This window comes from Molothrus ater, chromosome 9 (assembly GCF_012460135.2).
Source record: "Molothrus ater isolate BHLD 08-10-18 breed brown headed cowbird chromosome 9, BPBGC_Mater_1.1, whole genome shotgun sequence".
NCBI lineage: Eukaryota > Metazoa > Chordata > Aves > Passeriformes > Icteridae > Molothrus > Molothrus ater.
In genome coordinates this window covers 15,690,363-15,709,896 of record NC_050486.2, presented here as the reverse complement: position 1 = coordinate 15,709,896, position 19,534 = coordinate 15,690,363, and the positions used below count along the sequence as shown (strand labels likewise).

General features: G+C 36.4%; 1 protein-coding gene across 1 annotated transcript in view; it reads left to right on the top strand.

Annotated features, from left to right (window-relative positions):
- PKN2 (protein kinase N2) overlaps positions 1–19,534 on the top strand; it is a 55,075-nt gene that overhangs the window by 18,470 nt on the left and 17,071 nt on the right. Inside the window, 3 exon segments of the mRNA XM_036387408.2 lie at positions 5,511–5,811; positions 13,633–13,784; positions 18,013–18,130. Coding sequence (XP_036243301.1) covers positions 5,511–5,811; positions 13,633–13,784; positions 18,013–18,130 — 571 coding nt within the window.

Genomic DNA, 19,534 nt, shown 5'->3' with positions numbered 1-19,534 from the left:
GCAAACTAATGCCAAAATCTATTAAGCCTCCAAGTTGGGGGTTTTTTCAGTTCTTGACATTGGGTGAGTGCTGAGATCTTGACCACAATCACATTTGCTTCTGAGTAGGAGGAAATAGTCCATGTTGTTCCAGTAATGCAGACAAGCTGTCACATCTGGTTTTATGAATGACTTCGGGGGGAAGGGACGTTTGCAATTGATTAACATTGTTTGTAAAATAAAAGACTACTCTAGTCTTAGGAATTAGTGTAGAGAACTTTGGAAACCTTGGCAGTTAGCTCAGAAAAGCAGCTTTTTTTCCTTTTTTTTTTCCCTAAAAAATTATTCAGAAAATTATTATACTAAGATACCTAGTAGTTCCAAAGCTGTACTTCTAGCTCTTCAAAATTAAATTACATGTTAATAAACATTTTTTCTTTCTGGGTTATGATCACTTTTTTAATCGTACATAAGATGAAAATCCTATTGTTATACAGCATTTTTTACTGTATTTGTCAAACAGGTTTTTAATTGTCTCATTATCTATTGAAATGATTGCTAAAATTCAAGAGCATATAAAAAGAAATGCTAATACTTTTAGGAAAAAATGTAAGCAGTTTTACTGGGAGTTTCTGGTTTGGGATTTTTTCTAAATGCAGGTTTAGTGTGTGCTTGTAGCACATCAGTGTAAAAGGTAAATAATATTGTGCATGAGCACTCATCAGCTGTTAAGTGTGGTTAAGTTTAAGGCTCCACTTATCTTTCTATAACAACTTCTAACAGAAATGAGCAATTGAAATTCTTGCTCTAATCGATATTCTCTATAATGAATATATGGTATAGCACAGTCAAGTTGTACTGTGATCTTAGGAACAAGTCTTCAGTAGTTACTAATGCCCAGAGTTTTAGTGTTATCTTCTAAGAGGGAACAGTTTAAGAATCTCATTTAGAATTCAAAGCCATTTGGTTTACACAACTTAAGCAGATTCCCTGCTATGTTCAGCTTCATGGTACTCTCTTCAGCAGTACCATTGCTACTGCTGTGCAGTTTGGATGTTTTATTCTTAAATGGGATTTTGGTGGTAAATGCAGTATGTCAAAGCACCTGCTTCACCAGTTGTTTGGTTCAGAACTGATCTGAAGCAAAAGTGCAAGCCCCACATGATTTTCATAAACAGTATTACTACTCTCTTTCACCACACCAGCCAGAATCAACTGTATTATTAAAAGACATGCTCAGACCACTACTCATTATTTTCAGCAACTATACTTAAAATATTTCCCAGAAGTACAGAAGTTGAAGGCTGGCATCTTGAATTAATCTATGTAAATAGATAGTCTTGAGCCAGCAATCAAAGTGAGGTTAAGCCCTATGCCATGGGAAGTCTGCATAAATGGACTCATTTTTTCCTTCTTTTTTTTTTTTTTTTTTTTTTTAATCAAGCAGTAGTATCTTATGTGTGGTTGTTGATAGTTAATTGTGGTAAGCATATCTTGAGTTTCATTACACACTGAAATGTTTAAGTAATTTGCAGTGGCTCAGAAAGAGTTATTTAGCAGAGAGGTGTGCAGTGCTGCCTCTCAGTGCTGTCTGTGGGTGGGTGATGCTGCCCTTTGCCACTGCTCAGGCCAAGAGCCAGGTCCCCAGCAGTTTGTGTGGCACAAGGGGAAAGGATGCTGTGCTGGGCTGTCCACTACTGGCAGCACCCAGCAAAGATTGGCCCCTCTCTTTAACCAGCCATCAAAACACTACAGAGTTTTAAAAGAAACTAAGAATTAGTAACTGGCTGCCCATTCTGTTGCCTTGGATTGTAAAGCAATGAGGCCTGTTCTCTCTTTTGCCAGCAAGAGTGGTTTAGTCATTATCTGTTTCAGAGCATTTCCACTCTTAAGATATTTTATGTTAAGAAGGAGAGTAAAGGGAAGAGTTGTGCAAAAATTCATTGATAGCTTCTTGGCATACAGAACGTGAATGGTTTCTTCTGTTTTTGCATGCTGCCTGCTTGAGCACTGCAAAGGAAAGAACTTGGGCCTTGTCCCTAATTGTTGTTTCTTTTTACACTTAATTTTCAGGTTGAGCGGGCAGAGCACCTATAACCTAAAGGATGTGAGGTTTATCCTGGGAGGGAGTTTATCCAAATGAGAAAAAACATTTTTTGAAAGAATATTCAACTCTAAGCAGAGACTTGGTAGTAGGTTCTCATCTAAGAAAACTGGAATATGCTGTGTTTTAAGTAACTTCAGTTTAAAAGTATAGTTTTGAGTTTGGCATTTGGGAGGTGATTTTCTTAAAGAAAAAAATCCTACCTCATTTCTACTACTGACTTACTATTAGACATTTACTATTAGACTGATTTAACTATCAGACGTACTGTCTTATGCCATTGTGGACGTTATCTTCATCTTAAACTGGAACACTTTTGAGGCTGCTCATCTTTGCAGCATGAGGCTCTGTCTCTAAGCTTTGTTGCATCTCAGCAGCAAAGCACATTAGTGCAGGACCAGAGCAGCTTCCCTTGCAGAACACAGTGTTGCTCTGCCTTCACAGTGACCTTCAGGGGTCACTGAGTGCACAGGTCCCTCCTTGGAAGAATGTATTTCACAGTGACCTTTGTGCCAGGTGACACATCTGGATAACTAGGTGAGAGAATACCTCTTGCTCAAAAGTGTAATTAACTCTGGATGACAGGAGAGACAGAAGGAGTATCATCTGTGGCTTTTGGGGGGATTTAAAAAAGAATGTTTAAGTGTACAGGCAGTGTGACCAGCTTCCAGTGTTAGCATCCACACTATTGAACTCTCTACTGTCTCAAAAGCAGATTGAAGAAGACAAGTCTGTTCTGAAACCCTTAAATCCAGGGACAAAAATGCTGCTGAGACTACTCAGGCTGAGGAGACCTTCTACTCAATTACTGCAAATTCCAAAGGCAAATTACTAATGATCATGGAGATTTAATTTCATTGAAGGCTTACTAGGGACTCTGTCTGAAACAAGGGCTCCAAAAACCTTTTTATAGGAGAACATAACAACACTTTAACAGATGGGATATAGGGCTTGTAGAGGGATAAAAACCTCCCCTGTAACAAAATACATTATTGTTCAATGGATGAACAATTAACTGAAGTCTCTTTGGTAAACCCCAGTGAATAATATATCTGAATTATTTATATCTTAATTACATTGTTCTGTTTGAGAAGTGTACATTCTTGGCATAATTTTAGCAAACTTCAGGTGCTATTACAGTATAGAAAAAAAGGTTTTCTTTTTTGTTTTGGTGGTTTTGTTATTTGATTTGGGGTTTTTTACATTTCTCATTTGTCTTTCTCCTATGAACTTTAAAAAGTATAATATCCTGCTTTAAGGAAGCAGATGATATATAAATTTATTTCTAGAAAGCTTGCAGAACAGGCATGAAAAATTGTGGTGTAAAAATAAATACTTTTTATTCACAAACGTTTTTTAATATCTATTTAAAGGCTGACTAGTAGCATACTAATCTTGTCTTTTTTTGATGTCCTTAATTTTTATGTGTTAGGAAGACAGGGAAATCAAAGATCTTAATCTGATTTGGTTATACTTACTATTTAAATAGTTTGCCATACAGTTGTTATATCAATTTATTTTCAGTTTCAGTTTTCTCAAAACTAAACACTCAACTCGTGGTGGATGGCTTCCTTCATTTCATGAACCTTTGGACTAGATGCTCATTGCTATTGATTATTCTATTTTATTTTAAAAAAATCGATTCTATTTTATGTGCCTATATATGGAAACAATGCCATGTACTTCCCAGTACAGCTATTAATAGCCTCTCCACATATGCATAATTATTTATTTTAATCTGCACTGACAGAAAAGCACTCACAAGTGTACTTAAAGTAAATTTGCATGTTTTTTTCCCTTTCATTTCTTACTCACTTTGTCATTTCTAAATTGCTTTCTTGTTCTCTCTTTTACTGATAGTCAAATTCTGTGGCAAGATGGTGGTTCTGACTACTTTGAATATTTAAGAATCTTTGAGTTGTTAACTTTTTGTACTAAAAGTAGAATCTGTCGGTAGACAAATTTTAATGAGAGATTCGGGAATCTTGGGAAAATATAGTTGAGGACTAGTAGATTGGATCTTGCTTATGGAAGGCAATATTGCTGGAATATGCATGGATTGAAATAGTTTGACCAACATTATCTGTTGACATGCAGGGCCCAGGCACAACCTTCGTGATACAAATTGTTTTGAAAACCAAGTTACTGTAGAGTGTCTGTAGTAGTTTTGTGTTCTGGACATTCTTCAGTTTATTAGCCTGATGCTGTGCTCCATGAACTCCCTCCCAAAAGTTTTCTTCTGTTTACTGTGATGCTAACTGATTTTATGACAAAAACTTTCTACATTTTAATTATGCCATAAAATGCCTTTTGTTCACCCCATTTTTCAGAAGTCAAGGCAACTTCATCATAGTATTTAAGAAATTTTGGTGGAATTTTGGTCTTTTGGGTAGTTACATGCAAATCAGGCCAGACATTTATTAAATAAATTCTGAGTTACGATGGGTTAAAATTCAAGTTCGGGAGAATCTTTCTTTGATCTTCACTCATTTGCCTCTAGCTGGAATTTTTTGGGTAGGAGCTAATGTCTGCTCATTGTCTGGGGTCTGTGCATAAGGCACACAATCTTGTCACATATGTAATTAATTGTATGTGAACTTCATTGGTGTAGGTTCTATAATGTGCCCTTGTGCTCTTACTTCTCAATGATATGTGAATGTATCATAGGCACGATTATGACCCCCTGTGTACTCTGGGGGCTCTGAAGACTTTTCATCCCCTGCTCCCTTACTACAACAACTCCTGTTCCATCATTGCAACTTTTTTTTTTCATTTCAGCCTAGCTTGCCTGCACAATAAAGTAAGATTTGGGTTTTTTAATGATTATTACTTTTTAAAGAAATTAATTTTTATTTTAAGATAAAAAAGAATCTTTACTTGAAGGATTAAAATGACCTGGTAAATGTCTTTCCAGTAAAACCTTGACAAATCCTTATAGATATGCCAGTATTTCTTTAAACAACTGCAAATATCACTATTTTTTAACAATCTTTAAAAGGAACCTATTATAAAGATTGTATAAAATTTCCCCATAGATTATAATTATTAGAAGTTAGTCTTCTTTCCTCTATCCATCTTGTCTATTAAAACACAAATTAAATCTATAAAATCACAAACATGACTCATTAGCTCTGAGGCATATAACTGCTAGGCAAGCAGCCATGACAAATACAAACGTATTTAAATCTCTTGCTGTTAAAAATAGGCATAGTAAAGATGTCACTCAATTTAAAATAAATCTGTTCTAAAATGTAGCTCCAGTTAACATCATATCTTGTGATATTGTTGCTTTGGGTCAATGTGAGTGTAAGCTGAGGTTAGTGAATGGCCTTACAGGGTTAACTACAGACCTGAGTGCTGGGCACTGTAAGTGTGTGTTGTCAGAAACAGTGTTGCCTGGTGATTATATTACTGTTTTTCTTCCTAGGGGGATGCCAAAGGCCTTGTAACCTCTGAGAATGTGAGCACTGGCCAGAAGTTGGACTTCTCAGATACAATGGTACAGCAGAAGCTGGATGAAATAAAGGACCAAATCAAGCGAGAAATAAGAAAGGAACTTAAAATCAAGGAGGGAGCAGAGAACCTCAGGAAGGTCACAACGGATAAAAAGAACTTGGCATATGTGGACAACATTTTGAAAAAATCGAATAAGAAGTTAGAAGACTTGCATCATAAGTTACAGGAACTAAATGCACACATTGTTGTAACAGATCTCGAAGATGTTGCAGGTACCATGCATTACTGTGAAATCACTTTTTCTTTATAGCTGAGATAAGCTCTCCCCATTTCACTTGAAAAATTGCTTTGTGAACAAGCAAATCTATAGCTGGTGAGCTTGTTACTTATGTATGTCTCTTTGTTTTGACTCACAAGTCAGTATCCAGTACCTTTGAGTTTAAAATTCCTTCCTAGGGAACAGTGTCTTTTATGGATTTTGAGTTCTTCACTTTCAGTTCTTAGCATACTAGAATATTTTCTCAGTCACTGTAATGTTTCCTAGTAACTTTTCTCTGTGCGAAAGCAAATTTCATGAGCTCTCCCAGTGACTTTCTCTGAATTACACTGTAGACATCAGCATTGATACACCTTTTTATTCAATGCAGGAGAAAAATTACAACATTTATACTTAAAATTTTTGTTAGTTTTTGGTTTTTTAAACTTAACTTAGAAAATGTTTTTCAGTTGTGCTGTTATTTAACTTATCAAACATTTCTTACAGTGACATTACTTACAATTTATTTATTCTCCAGCCTTTTCCACAGCAAAGCTACTATTTTAAAGACAATTTGAAATTGTTTTCACAGAATGGTTGTAGTTGATGGTTTTAATTAGTATTTTCTGTGGCATGGCAGCAAGTCAATACTAATTTTGAATGTATTTTTTAAAAATACCAGGATTGGTATTTTAAGATGGAATGTTGTGAAAGTAAACAGTCCTCTTTGAGCTTTGTGGAATGGCCTGGGAGATACTGCCAGCCTGGTGATTTCACATTGCACAGACTCTTCTTGGCAAAATGTTAATAGTGTGCTCAAGCCATTGAAGATTCATGTGAAGTAAATGCCAAGCCTGAGGAAGCTTGGGCAGTAGAATAAAGGTCTGCAGCATCCTTGTGATGCAAGGTTGGTTACAGTGAGAATTTAGGAAATAGTGGTGGGTGATGTCTGCAGTTCATAGTCTGGTGACACACTGCAGAGGTGTTCAGGTGTCCATGGTGGCCTGTGCTGGATTCTTTTTTGCATTTCATCTGTGTGAGGATACAAGAGGTGGAGCAGCGACACAGCTGGAACCAGTGAGGCTAAGTGGTTGCTGCAGCATGAAATGGAAATGAATGCAATCATGTATGCTTCCAGATAGCCACTGGGCTTTTGGTAGGCATGAAGCATTCTGTTCCATGTCAGCTAAAGTTTATGAAAATCTGCTTCAGTGTTGACAGGACTGTGGCTTTTAAAGGAACAGAAAGAGTGGAACTGAAAGAGAATTGTATACAAACTGTGTATAGACCAAATATTAAAAATCTGTGCAGATATAATTTGCAAAATCCATCTAGCAGTAGAACTTGAAAAGTGGATGAGCACAGAAATGCTCTTGTTGGAATGCTTCCTTCCAGTGTAACATTTTCAAAAGCCTTATCATAATGAGTTAATGAGTAATATTGTCATTGTGCATGTCTTGGGAAATGCAGGAGGGATTCAAAGGACAAAGGAGGGATTCAAAGGATAAAAGATCATGGTTGATCTTATGTGCTTCTACTTGCTTTTGATGTGTGCTAAACTTCTTACGACTGTTTTTAAATTCCATTCTGTTCTAGGTGTTAGTGGTAGATAGGTTGTACAGTCTTAATCATGGAAATAGTCAAGAAAAAACTTGAAAATTTGGTTGAGATCTTTATATTCTCTGTAAAGTATCACATCAGGTATTCCCATGCAAGACCCATTTAAATGGAATATTTTGCATAATCTTCATGAGGGGAAAAAAAAAGTAATCTTTAATTCTGTTAATACCTCTTTTTAGATAAAGATTTGGAAGCACCCACCCCCTGAAGTTGAAGTGCTTGAGTTTTTTGTAATGTTTGCCTTGTAATTTAAGTGCTTGTCTCCTTCCTCATTCATGGTCAGTAGTACACGGAGGGGGAGCACTATCAGTAAATGCTGTCTGTCTTGAGACAAATGGCTGCAAGTCATTTTGGTGATATTTTGATTTTTAATACTGAAGCCTTAGGCTTCACTTTAGGTATTGGTGAGCTTGACCTTTGCAAAATAAAGTTGGTAACATAAAAGTTATGACATGCCAACTGTGTGTGTGTGCATGTGGATATATGTATACACACACACACATGGTATTGAGGAAGTGCATAGATACATAACCCGAAAGGTGACTGCCATCTGACATAAGATACCTCAGTGGACAGGTCACAGACACCTCACTTGGGGAATTCTTGTTTTTGCTAAAATAGGCAGTGAATTTAATAACCATTTTCTGGTAAATATGGGAGCTCCCCAAAAAGTGCACTGTTTCCAGAGATTATCTTTATTCAGTGTTACTGCTTTTCACTTTAGCTTGTGTTTGACCTTCTGGTCACTTAGTAACAAGTTATATAAAAGAGGTGGAAATATATGGGAAATTTTTAGACTGTGCAGATCATGAATGCTGAAAATAAGGTAAAGAGGGTTCAAGAGCTGTATGAGTCAAGGTCTGTCTTCTCTTTGTGTACTTTAATATATTTCAGTATTAAAGCCCTGTGCTTTTCCCTGTATAACAAATATACTGAGTAGGTTTTTTCAGGTTCTAAAGTCAGGATTGAGATTCATTGAGCTGATCTCTTTGATTTGTTGGACCTGAACTGTAAAGATATTTTGACCGTTTTGTTGACTGGTTGAAAGACCATTTTGGTAACTTAGAGCAGTCATTTAATCTTCCTGTGTTCCTGTATCTGAAAAGTGGGTGTGAACATATATTTGTGAAGTGCTCCCAGTACAGAGCTGAGAAATGCTACACAGGCTGTTGTGGTTCTTTCTGTTGCTTATGGTATCAAGCAGTAACTTGTATTACTTTTTAACAAGCCACTAATTTTTAGTGTAACTGCTTTGTAATCAGCACAGTGCAATCAATACATGTTGAAATCATTAAATGTAGCAGTTAACAAATCTACTGTAGAAAAATCTGTTTTAATAACATTCTATTCCAAGCAAGTTTAGAAGTTTCTGTGGTAGTTTGCCTAGAGCTGAAAGATCACAATTATTTGAAGAATTGGTACTTAACTTTAACCAGAAAGTGCAGTTTGCCAAACAGCTTAATTAGAGTGTGTGAGGGTAGATTTGACAGTGGGTATGTGATTCAGAAACAACTTTTAGCACAGCATAGGTGTACTTTACCTTATAGGGATTGCTGATGAATCGAAGTTTGTTTTAGAAGTGGGACTTTGTACCCAAGTCTGCCCTTGTTGTGCAGTGTATTAGTCATGCAAGGATGTGGATTTTAAAATTTGTAGGTCAACACTTAAAAGTGAAGCAGAATCCAGCAACATAAAAAGAGTAGGAGAAGCCTAGCAACCATTATTGCTGGAAGTCTGAGAGATGTAATGTGTCCTATGGGGATAATTACTTCTGTTTCAGAAATGAAGAAATTTTGTGTCTAGAAAACATACTTTATACAACAGCAAAGATTGAATTGGTGGATTTGCGTTTGTGTCAAAAGCAGCAGTACAGATTGTGGTCTCTAATGACTCAGGGAGTTGTAAGACTGAAATAGCTTACCTACAGCAAGTTACTGATTTAATTAAACATGTAGCTAATACATAGAAAACCTATAAACTGGCAAATTGATCTGTCTCATAGTGCTGAAGTTAAGGGGGATAGAGAAGTGTAATGATAGGAAAACCTTTGAGTGAATTGATAAAACTGGATAAAATATGGACAAAACTAACTCAAAGACAAGTTAATGCCTTTTCTTCCATCCTCCTATCTGACATGGAAGCTATCCACTTTATATCAAACTTGGCTGTAGGCATTGCAAAGAAAAGAAATTATTTTTTTAAATAATATGATTAGCTGGCTGTCTGGGGGATTTCTTTGTCCTTACAAATGACTAGGTTAATCTGTTGGACACCAGTGTCCACATAAGACCAATTACTGGAAACTGGTAGAGGTAGCAACCAAACTGATAATAGGTAGTGACTTTTTAGACAGCAGACTCCACCTACAAACTCATATCCATTGGAATATCATGATAACTTTGGTAGCCTTAATGTAGAATAATATTATCTATGCAATTTGAAAGAATCTCCTATCACTTTTTTAGTAGTTAAAATTAGCTGCTACCTAGTGGAAATTCAGCTGAACTTCAGAAGTTTCCAGGAGGTCAGCCCTGGATGTTTTCTGAGTGCAGAATGTCCCCTGCTGCCTTGGGCCTACTGATGACTTAGTTCGAGTGCTGATCCAACCTTCTGACTCCCTGAGAAAAGCCTGACAATGCATCTTTATTCCTCCCTTCAGCAATGCCTAAATGCATTGCAGGTATTTCTGTGGGGTATGACACTGATGAGGCTAACTGCAATTAAATATCCTCAAATAAGATTAAAATTAACTATTTACCAAAGGTACTTGCTGCTAATTAAATACTTAAGCAGCATGCTGCAGTACCATCTGGGGACCCAAATTCAGAAAGTTATGTGGGATCCTCGATTTCACACTGAGCTTACTGAAGAAATACTATATGTAGCATCTGGGGAGGAGATCCCAAAGGAATGAGCAGCAGTCTCAGAAGAGTAGAGTTATGTAACTGCTCTTTATAAATATAATTTAGATAGCAGTGATGGGTAAAAGGCAATTTAGAAGCAAGAAGTTTTTGCTGGTGAGCACTGAACAAACTCAAACTGGAAAGGTTTTCAGAAGAGCAAAGATCACAGTTCATATGAGCATTTCAGACTGAAAACTTCCATTGTCCTCATGTAATCCAAATATTAAATAAAAAAATCATCCCTATTAACTTCTTTTAAGTCTGGTGAGTATATTTTTATGAAAACAGGGTATTTTAGGTGCTAGGGAAGCAGCACTGTAGCTCATCCAGCAGCCTGGATGTTGCTAACAAGTTGCACAAAACTCACTGGTGTTAAGCAACAACATTCATAGTTGTTGAGCATAATAAGATGCCTATTTGCTTGAAGTTGAGTTCACTTGAAATGCATCTGTTACTTCACTCTATACTCACTGTCAAGAACAATATTTGGGTCTGGGAGCCCGACCCTGTACCCCAGCAAAGCCCTTGCTGTCCTATGCAAAGCTGTACTTGAATGTATCCAAAATGGCAAGTCTTGTACTGCCCTTATTAACCAACAAATGGGGCAACCTGGAAAATCTCTTCTGTTCCCCAGTCCCTACTTTGAGTGAAATATCAATTTGGTATTAGTACTTAACTCTTGTATAACTTTAGGAGTATACATAAATTCCATTGATTGCAATTTCCTGGATGAATTTATTACTTATTTGTACTATGAAGATAACTAAATGCTTTCAGAGGAGATTTGACCCCCTCTGTAAAGTGCTTTTCATAAATAAATCTGAGATAACTAGCCATGGAAAGTCATTACAACCTTCCAGAACAAAGAGAAAAGGAAACAGCTAATACAGATGTAGCTTGTAGTGTTGCTGCTGAGACTGTCAATGCTTTCTGCAATAGAACCGGTTTGTCTGGCTGATTTAAAAATTAATCTGAATTCTGTAAGAAGCTGCCTTGAGCTGCTTACTGAGTAGTAATGGGGAGATTGGTTGGGGGATGGTAGGAGTCCCTTGGAAAGCATCTCTGAAAAACTATTGTTTTAGGTTTTTTTATAAACATAATATGTTAAGAAGCATGTTGTTCCATATTTGGGAGTTTAGTGAGCAGCCATTATGCCTAAAGGCAAAAAATTACTTCTTCCTAGCAATTAGTCCCTATTGCAGAAAAGTTTCCTTTGCTATTAGTTACTAACAAAGCACATAGTACAACAATTTTAACAAAGTAGTAGAGGGTAGGTTACACCCACAAGTACAGACCAACTCTTGAGATGACCCAGGTAAGTGGTGTGGTTACACCTTCACAGCAGAGACATGCAAAGGCAGATAATGATAGCTGCCTGGGCAGCCTGAAACATGGTATCTCTAATTAGTCCTTAACTTGCAACTTGTGTGTTGTTTTAATGCAAAGAAAGGCAGCTTGTGTACATCCTTAAAAGCTGTGAAAACAGACTTCAGGAGCCCCACAGCCTTCACAGGGATCATCAGAGGACTGGGATCTTTAAGTGGGAGAGGCTTGCATCATATATCTAAAGTTGGTAAATATTCATTTATATGATGAATCTACTTTACAAGGAGACCTGACACTGTGACTTTCAAGTTCATGTTTGTTCTCATTTTGAATAGATTATTAGATGAGGATTAGTTGAAACTGAAGACATAAGTGATAGGAAAGCATTTTGTTAATCTTTATTTTATTAATAACAGATTTTAGGTAAAGCTGTTCAAGTGCTCTTCCACAGAGGAACCAAGCCAAAACATTGAGGAGAGGATCAATGACAAAACAGCTGAGGAGTAATGCAGATTTTTTTTTTTTTAACATCTGGTATTTTCTGTGCTACCTTTAAGTAGTGAGGATGCAGTAAGAGACTTGTAAGTGGCTTGAAGTGAGGAGTGAATTAGCAGCAGAGGAAATTAAAACTCCTTACTTGAAATCTGTATGTAGCCTCGACAAAGATTGCATTTAGGAGGAAATTACCCAGCAAACTTGGAAACAAAATGTGTTAAATCTCCAGAAGTAGTTATCAGAAACTTTTACAGAAAAAGTATGAAATGGCAGATAAAATATCTCCCCTTGATACCTCATAAGTAAAAATTTGTAAGTTACTAGTGAACTGCCTCTGTTTTCTGGTAATTGAGAATTTTGGAATTCCTCATCCTAGTTTTAATACAAGGAAGATTATTACAACTGGAAAAAAGATTCTATGGCTCATATTCAGTAAATACTGTCTTCAAGGAAACCAGAACTGTTTGTCCACAGGAAGATATTCTCTCAGTTGTTGGGGTAGAAGAAATAATTTTTTTTTTAATTATTATGGTGGAAATAATTTGTTTTACCAACCTCTTTTACCAAAAGGTTGGAAGTCATTGGGACTGCTCGGGAGGATAGTTAGCTATAAGGACAGATGTGTTGGAAATAGTCCAGTGACCACTTAGTTTCAGTTTACTAACTGTTCATGTTGCAGAAGCTGAAATAGGAAGTTATACAATAGACTGGTTAGGAAAAGTTAAGGAGCTTGACTTTATAATTTAATTGATAAAACTAACTTGCATTCCATGAAATAAATCCAACAAGAGGGAGACCCAAACACAGTAATACTGTCGAGTGAAAAAGCTTTCTCCTTCCCATAGATCAGTCAGTTGTTCAGTAACCTATGTGACTATGTATCCAGTTATCCCAGATTTCTATTATGACTGCAGAGCAGAATACATTCAGCTTTAGAATAAGAAGGCGGCTTATTTTTATCTGTTCTTAATTTTGACATAAACAGTGTCTGCAGTATTCACACTAAAATGGATGAGGATCTACTCAAGAGCTGTATTCAGACAGTGCTCATTAGTATCTAATACTATTATCCAAGTCTGTTGTTAAAACACTTTGATTTCAAATTGGGGATATAAGAAAGCTTAATGGAAAACTGCATTTTTTAATTGACTCAAGACATTCAAGAAGAATTAAATCTCCTTTGAAATAAAAATAGGCTTAGCTGCAAACCTGCCTGTTTGCCCAGTGCCGGAAGTGATTCATGTGAATTAGGACATGTGTAGGAGTCACAGGGCTCTCGGGAGTCTTTTCATGGTAAGGCGCATTTGCAGTCCTGTTGCAAAGTAGCCCTGGACAGGAGGGTCACTTAATTCTCAAGTATGATGTTCAAGCTCTGTTCAATCTTTAACTTCATAGAATAGAGTGTAAGGTGGGTTTTGGGGGGGTGGTTTGGGTGTTTTCTTCCTGGTTTTTTTTTTTTTTCTGCGTGCTTATACCTTATCTTTAATTCACAGATTGTCCTAGCACTCCTGATACTCCAAATAGTGATCCTCGGTTTTCTACAAACAACAGATTGATGGCCTTAAAGAAGCAGTTGGATATAGAACTGAAGGTAAAACAGGGAGCAGAAAATATGATACAGATGTACTCAAATGGCTCTTCAAAGGTAAGGCTTTGGAATGCTTAAAGATCATGAAATGAATGTGGGTTTTCACATTGCTGTAGTGTGACTGTACAATGTATAAACAGTATGCAGCTTCAGTATTTTAGTTCGGGCTATATTTTTGTTAAACAGTTCCATCAAATCTGCTACAATTTACCATTTTTTGTTGTGGTTTGATACCCACTGAAGTGATTGTGTTATCAGTTTGTGCAGATACAGTTCAACCTAAATAATAAATCCGGCTTACTAAATTTAGTACATCTAGTAATCTTTGACCACGTGGGATTCACTTAGCAGCAAAGCTTGGTAGGACTGACTGGTGGCTGGTGTTTTTCCTAGCTCCACTGAAAAAAAAAGATCCATTAGTTTAACATTGTAACGTGCATGATAATTACAACAAAGGCAATATTGCCAAGTATATTCTGAACTTGTCATCTAGTTGTAGTTAGCAGCAAAAAGATCTGTGCCAAATGCTTCAATAGAATGTGTGTAGTATTCTGATAGAGATGTCATAACCTGCATTGATACACATAAAATACTCATTGAAAATAAATTCTTTTTTAGGGAAGTGTGGTAATCTAGAGGTAGCAACTGATAGAATAAAGTGAAATTAAAAATAAAGCCACACTTACTATTATATCTGAATTTTAAGTACTTGCACTCACTCTCTCTTGATAGCACCAGAATTTTTCCAAGGAGGTGGAAGGCAGTCATAGTTCTCAAATAAGAAAAAAGGGAGGGAAGGATCCACAGAGAAGATATTCTCTCAGTTGTTGGGGTAGAAGAAATAATTTTTTTTTTCATTCATTTCACCTTTCATTCATTACTCATGAACTGTTGTTTACCTTTATTAAATCATTAAGGAGATTAATTTCCAGACTAAGGGGAAACACAAGAGTAGATCTAACAAATAGTGTGTAGTAGCTTGGTTAGATGTTTTTGTGTCCAGACAGTAGTAAGGAGAATCAAAATGTTTTAAGATCTTGGCTGAGCCGGCACCTATCTGGGTCAGTCAACTTACTAAAAGGAAGTGTTTGGCTAGAAGAGAAGGAATCTGGGAATTACATTGCTACCCCTTACAACTGATTTTAACTAGAAATTGTTGGAAAGGAACTTCATGTTTTTGACTGAATTTGGGCTAGGTGTTGGTGGAGAGGTAGATCACTTTGTGTGTCTCTACTGTATGACTTCCTTATACCTTGAACAAATAGCAGGGAGCGCTGCTTTCTCACAGAAAATGAGTTTAGACTCGATGGACCAGAGGTGCCATCAAGTTCCTTCTGTCCCAGGCAGCCTTATCTGAAAGTGACCTGTAACATACTAGCTGGGGGCAAATAGAAGAAATAGCTGGAGTGCACATTATGACTAAGGTCATGGGAATGCTGTCCATCCACCACAGTCCCTCAGCTCCTAGAAACCCTTGGAGTCTACATTCTCTGGGGCCATGTACTTAACATCAGGTACACTTAGAACTAATAATTAGCTAACCCAAATGGATCAAAAGACATACACAAATTAGGTTTCTAATAAACACTTGGTAAGTAACCTTATAACAGGCTGAAAAACTTAACTAAACACTCAGGCTGTAATATTAGACATTGTTAGCAAGCTTTGATCAGACTAGGTAGAGAAGATAAATTCTGGTTTGCTTTAGATTGAGGTATGTAATTAAAATCTCTGATTGAATCTTGTATTTGCAATTGGTAAATGCTTAAATGAGCCTACCACATTGGGAGTATATAGTATCTGGGCTGGAGAGAGCAAGCTGCAAAGCACAAAAGCATTGCCAGCCACTTCAGCAAACAGGATGGAAATGGTGGGTATTCATTCTCTCTTTTTTTTTTTTTTTCCTGCTCAGTAGTGAGTTATTTGGCAAGTTTGAACTGTAGCCTTGAGCATGCTGACTATGTTTTAAAAAGCAGAGCTTAAAAGAATCCAACCATCTGGATGGGGTGGGCAAAAGGGGCAGAAAATCCCCAGTTTGAATCCAATCCCAGTAATCCAGTAGTTCTTTAAAAAGTAGTCATCGGACCATCTTTAAACACAAACTCATTTGTGACCTTTCTGCAAGTGTACTATATGATCTAATTTCAAATCTGTTGTATTATTTTGAGACCTAAATTTAATGGAGGGAGGTTATAATCTGTTTTCTAAAAATGAAAAAGCAGTCTGTTAATAAACCCATCATCTCATGGGAAGCTTTTCCCTTTGTACTTTACTTGCTTCAGTAACATTCAGCTCAACCTATTTGGACTTGAACATTTCTGAGATAACGATCGTCTTTCCTTGGATGTGTGTAGGTTCTCTGAGATCCCATGACAGCTTTGCAGATCAGTTTTACAGGCACTGTCAGTTCTTCTGTACTCAGAAGATGCATTGAAATACTTTGTATTCAACCTCCAACACTAAGAGAGCTGCTGAGCATTACACATACATTTTGATTCAGAAGATGTGATCTTCTCTCTCTTTAAAACCTAAGGATATCTCTGTAACGCTGGATTGCCTCTGCTCTGCACACTGAAGGGCTAATGCTGCTCCTGAGCAAGCAAATCCATTCCAGTAAGAGACTATGAGGGATAATCAAGAGCAGCATGATCAAAAATAAGATAAAAGTGAAGATACAGACAAAGAAACACTTCCAGCATATTTATACATCAGAATGATGCATGGATAAGGTTTAGTACAGGATTTTAGAGTGACTTGTAATCTGTTACTTAAATCCTATACTCTGCTAAAGTCAGTGATTATTCCAGAATTTCACACCTGTATTCGAGAAAGTATTGATTTAGGAAAGTCAGTGTGATCATTAATGGGATAAGAAACATGGAATCTTAAAATACTAAATCTGTGGTATCTCCCTGTAATGTTGATTAATACTAAAACTTCAAATCGAGAGTTCTGAAACTACGGTATGCAGAGGGGGCACAATTTCTTTCCACGAAACCAAAGTCTTTCTATGTGTAGATTTTGGTATATCTACCCTGCAGAACAAAAGGCAGCATTAAAATATCTGAGTTAGTAGCAAGTCAAGGGGAGAGGTCATAGAGGAGCTCCATGAAGGTCAATTTCTCAGCATGCTTTTTTACAGTATGCTTCATGGTGCCAGTATTTCCAGCTCTGGGACCTGAGCTTCACTGCAGTTCTTTCTCTTGGTTATGGCAAGGGAAGAATTTACTTTCTTTAACTTCTTAAGTAGTTGATAACTTCATTATAAAATTAAGAATACAATTATAAACCATGTCTATGGGAAAGTAACTTATTAATGAGGCTATAGAGTGGCTACAAAATGAGCGAACCAAAATACCCTTTGGGTTGTAAGGGTGCTACACATCTGCCCTGCCTGCTGTTAATTACTGTGATTGATTGGTACTGCATGGACAGGACAAATACACTGCCTTAAATTTCCTTTAATTTTCTTATACCTTGTTTTTGTTGTTGTTCGTACTGCAAGTCAGATCACCTTTAAGCTGTCTGGTAATTGCCAGAACATAGAGACAGAGCCACGTGGAGCCATGGAAGTTTATGAAAGTTCATCTTTAGGAATGTTATCTTCTAAACAGCTTCTTGTGATACTGCTTTTGAAAATGAAGCTTGGTTATCTTAGTTTATTTAGATTAAAAAGTGCTGTACTGTATTTAGATTGCTGATGAAATAGCTAATGAAGTAGCCCTTGTTTGTTACATATTTATTAATGCAAAAAATTTTCAGCTTTCATTTGTTCAAAAAGATGTACTGCAAACTTAATGAGCTGTGTAAGCAACATTATATTCCTAATTTCAGTATTGAAAATCAACTCAGGTTAAATAGTACAATTACTTTTATATGTGCTTAGTCTAGCAAATTTGTCTATTACAAGAGTTTTTACCATACTCAAAGTAAACTGGAGACATTCTACATAGTTTTGGAGATATTTTGCACTTATCTTTTCCTTTCTTTAGTATCAGATTACAAAATATTAATCTACATATGTAATGTTTCTAGATCATGCCTCCTTCACTCACCTTGAAACACATACAGTTTCCCTGGGAGTGGCTTACAGTCTTTAATCAACCAATGCCTCTGTCCTAACTTAATTTTCACTAATATCTTTATGTGGTTAGTTTGTCTAATCTATGTTAAATGAAATGCATAGATTTAGTTCTTGTTCCTAAGTATGTGTGGTTTGAAACTTTCAGTATGTCTTGTTCCATAAAGATGTTTCTGATTTCAACTTGTCTGTTTGTTTTAACAGGATCGAAAACTTCTTGCCACAGCTCAGCAGATGCTTCAGGACAGCAAGACAAAAATAGAAGTTATAAGGATGCAGATTCTTCAGGCAGTCCAGACCAATGAATTGGCTTTTGATAATGGTGATGGTGTAGAAAGGAAATACGAATCATTAATGTCAGAATGTCATATAGATATATACCCATATGCACACAGGCTTGCCAAAAAGTTATTTTAGGAACATTTGATAAAGCTTGCATGAACCAAAAATAATCAGAGGCTAGGCAAAACTTTGTGTATCTTGGGGGGCCAAAAACCCCTGAAGGAATGTGAAGGAAAATACCTTCATCATAATGAAGAGAAATACCATCTCTATCATCCTTTCTATACTTTATGCTGTCCATTTTTGCTTTGTGGTCTACCTTCTCATTTCATGCATGCTTTCTTTTGTCTTAATAATTCGTGATTTTTTTATAGCATATAATCTTTATATTATGATGCTAAAAAAAAATCTGATGCCAGTACAAAGGCTGCTTGTTATACATACTTTAATAGACTGACCTTATTATTTCTAGTGGTAGGGGACAGATGGAGGAGAATTTTTCCTGATTTTATAGGTATTTAGGCTAGATTGAGTGCTAAACAACTACCTTTAAAGCAACAAAAAAAGGTGTTATTTAAGTGACCTGGCTTGAAATACTCATGCTGCATTTCAGAAGTATTTTTAGACTTTAATTTCATTGAAAATCTTCAAATAATAATAAAAAAAATTACTCTTGAACTCTAATAGCATGAGTGTACTAGAAACTTACAGGCATATGGGTATATCTCTACATCTTGAACTTTATTTGTGTGCAATTCTGAATATTGACATTGTGTGACAATGCTTGTACAGGGCCTGTAAGGAAAAATGTGTGTTCATGTTTTGTTTTGTGGTGTGTGAGGTGTTTGGTTTCTGTGTTTGTTTTTCCATACCACTTTTTAACACCCCATTTTAGCACATGGATTATAGATACAATTTGTTTAAAAGGAAAAGAAATTCATGCTAGAAAGGGCTTTCAAATGCCTTTTTGTGTTCCTACTACTCTTAGTGCTTTAAGCAGAAAGGAATATATTCAGGAAGTGTTCTGATTAGGATATCTAAGCACTCTGAGATTTTGGACATTAAAATGGTTAACCCAGGCCATTTGGCAAAGGCAGTGTATGGAATCTCTCACATCTCTCTGTGCTGGCAGAAGCCAGATTCCATGGGATTTCAAGTAAGCCAGGGCGATTATCAGAAACTGATCAGGGATCTACTTGGCTGCAGAGCAGTATAAAAGATAAATGCTCATAGTGTAGTTCAGAAGTGTTGAAGTCCCAAAACTTCCTTGCCAGTTGAATATTTGGGATATTTCAGTTTTGTCCCCTAACTCCCCTGAAGACATTTTCTTTTTTTCACATCTTCTAGCAATTATAGCTCTTCAGGAAGTAGGAGCTCTTTATTGAATTGAGGCTCTGATCAATTATTTCTTCATTCAAATGTAGATGCTTGAAATATCAGTTTT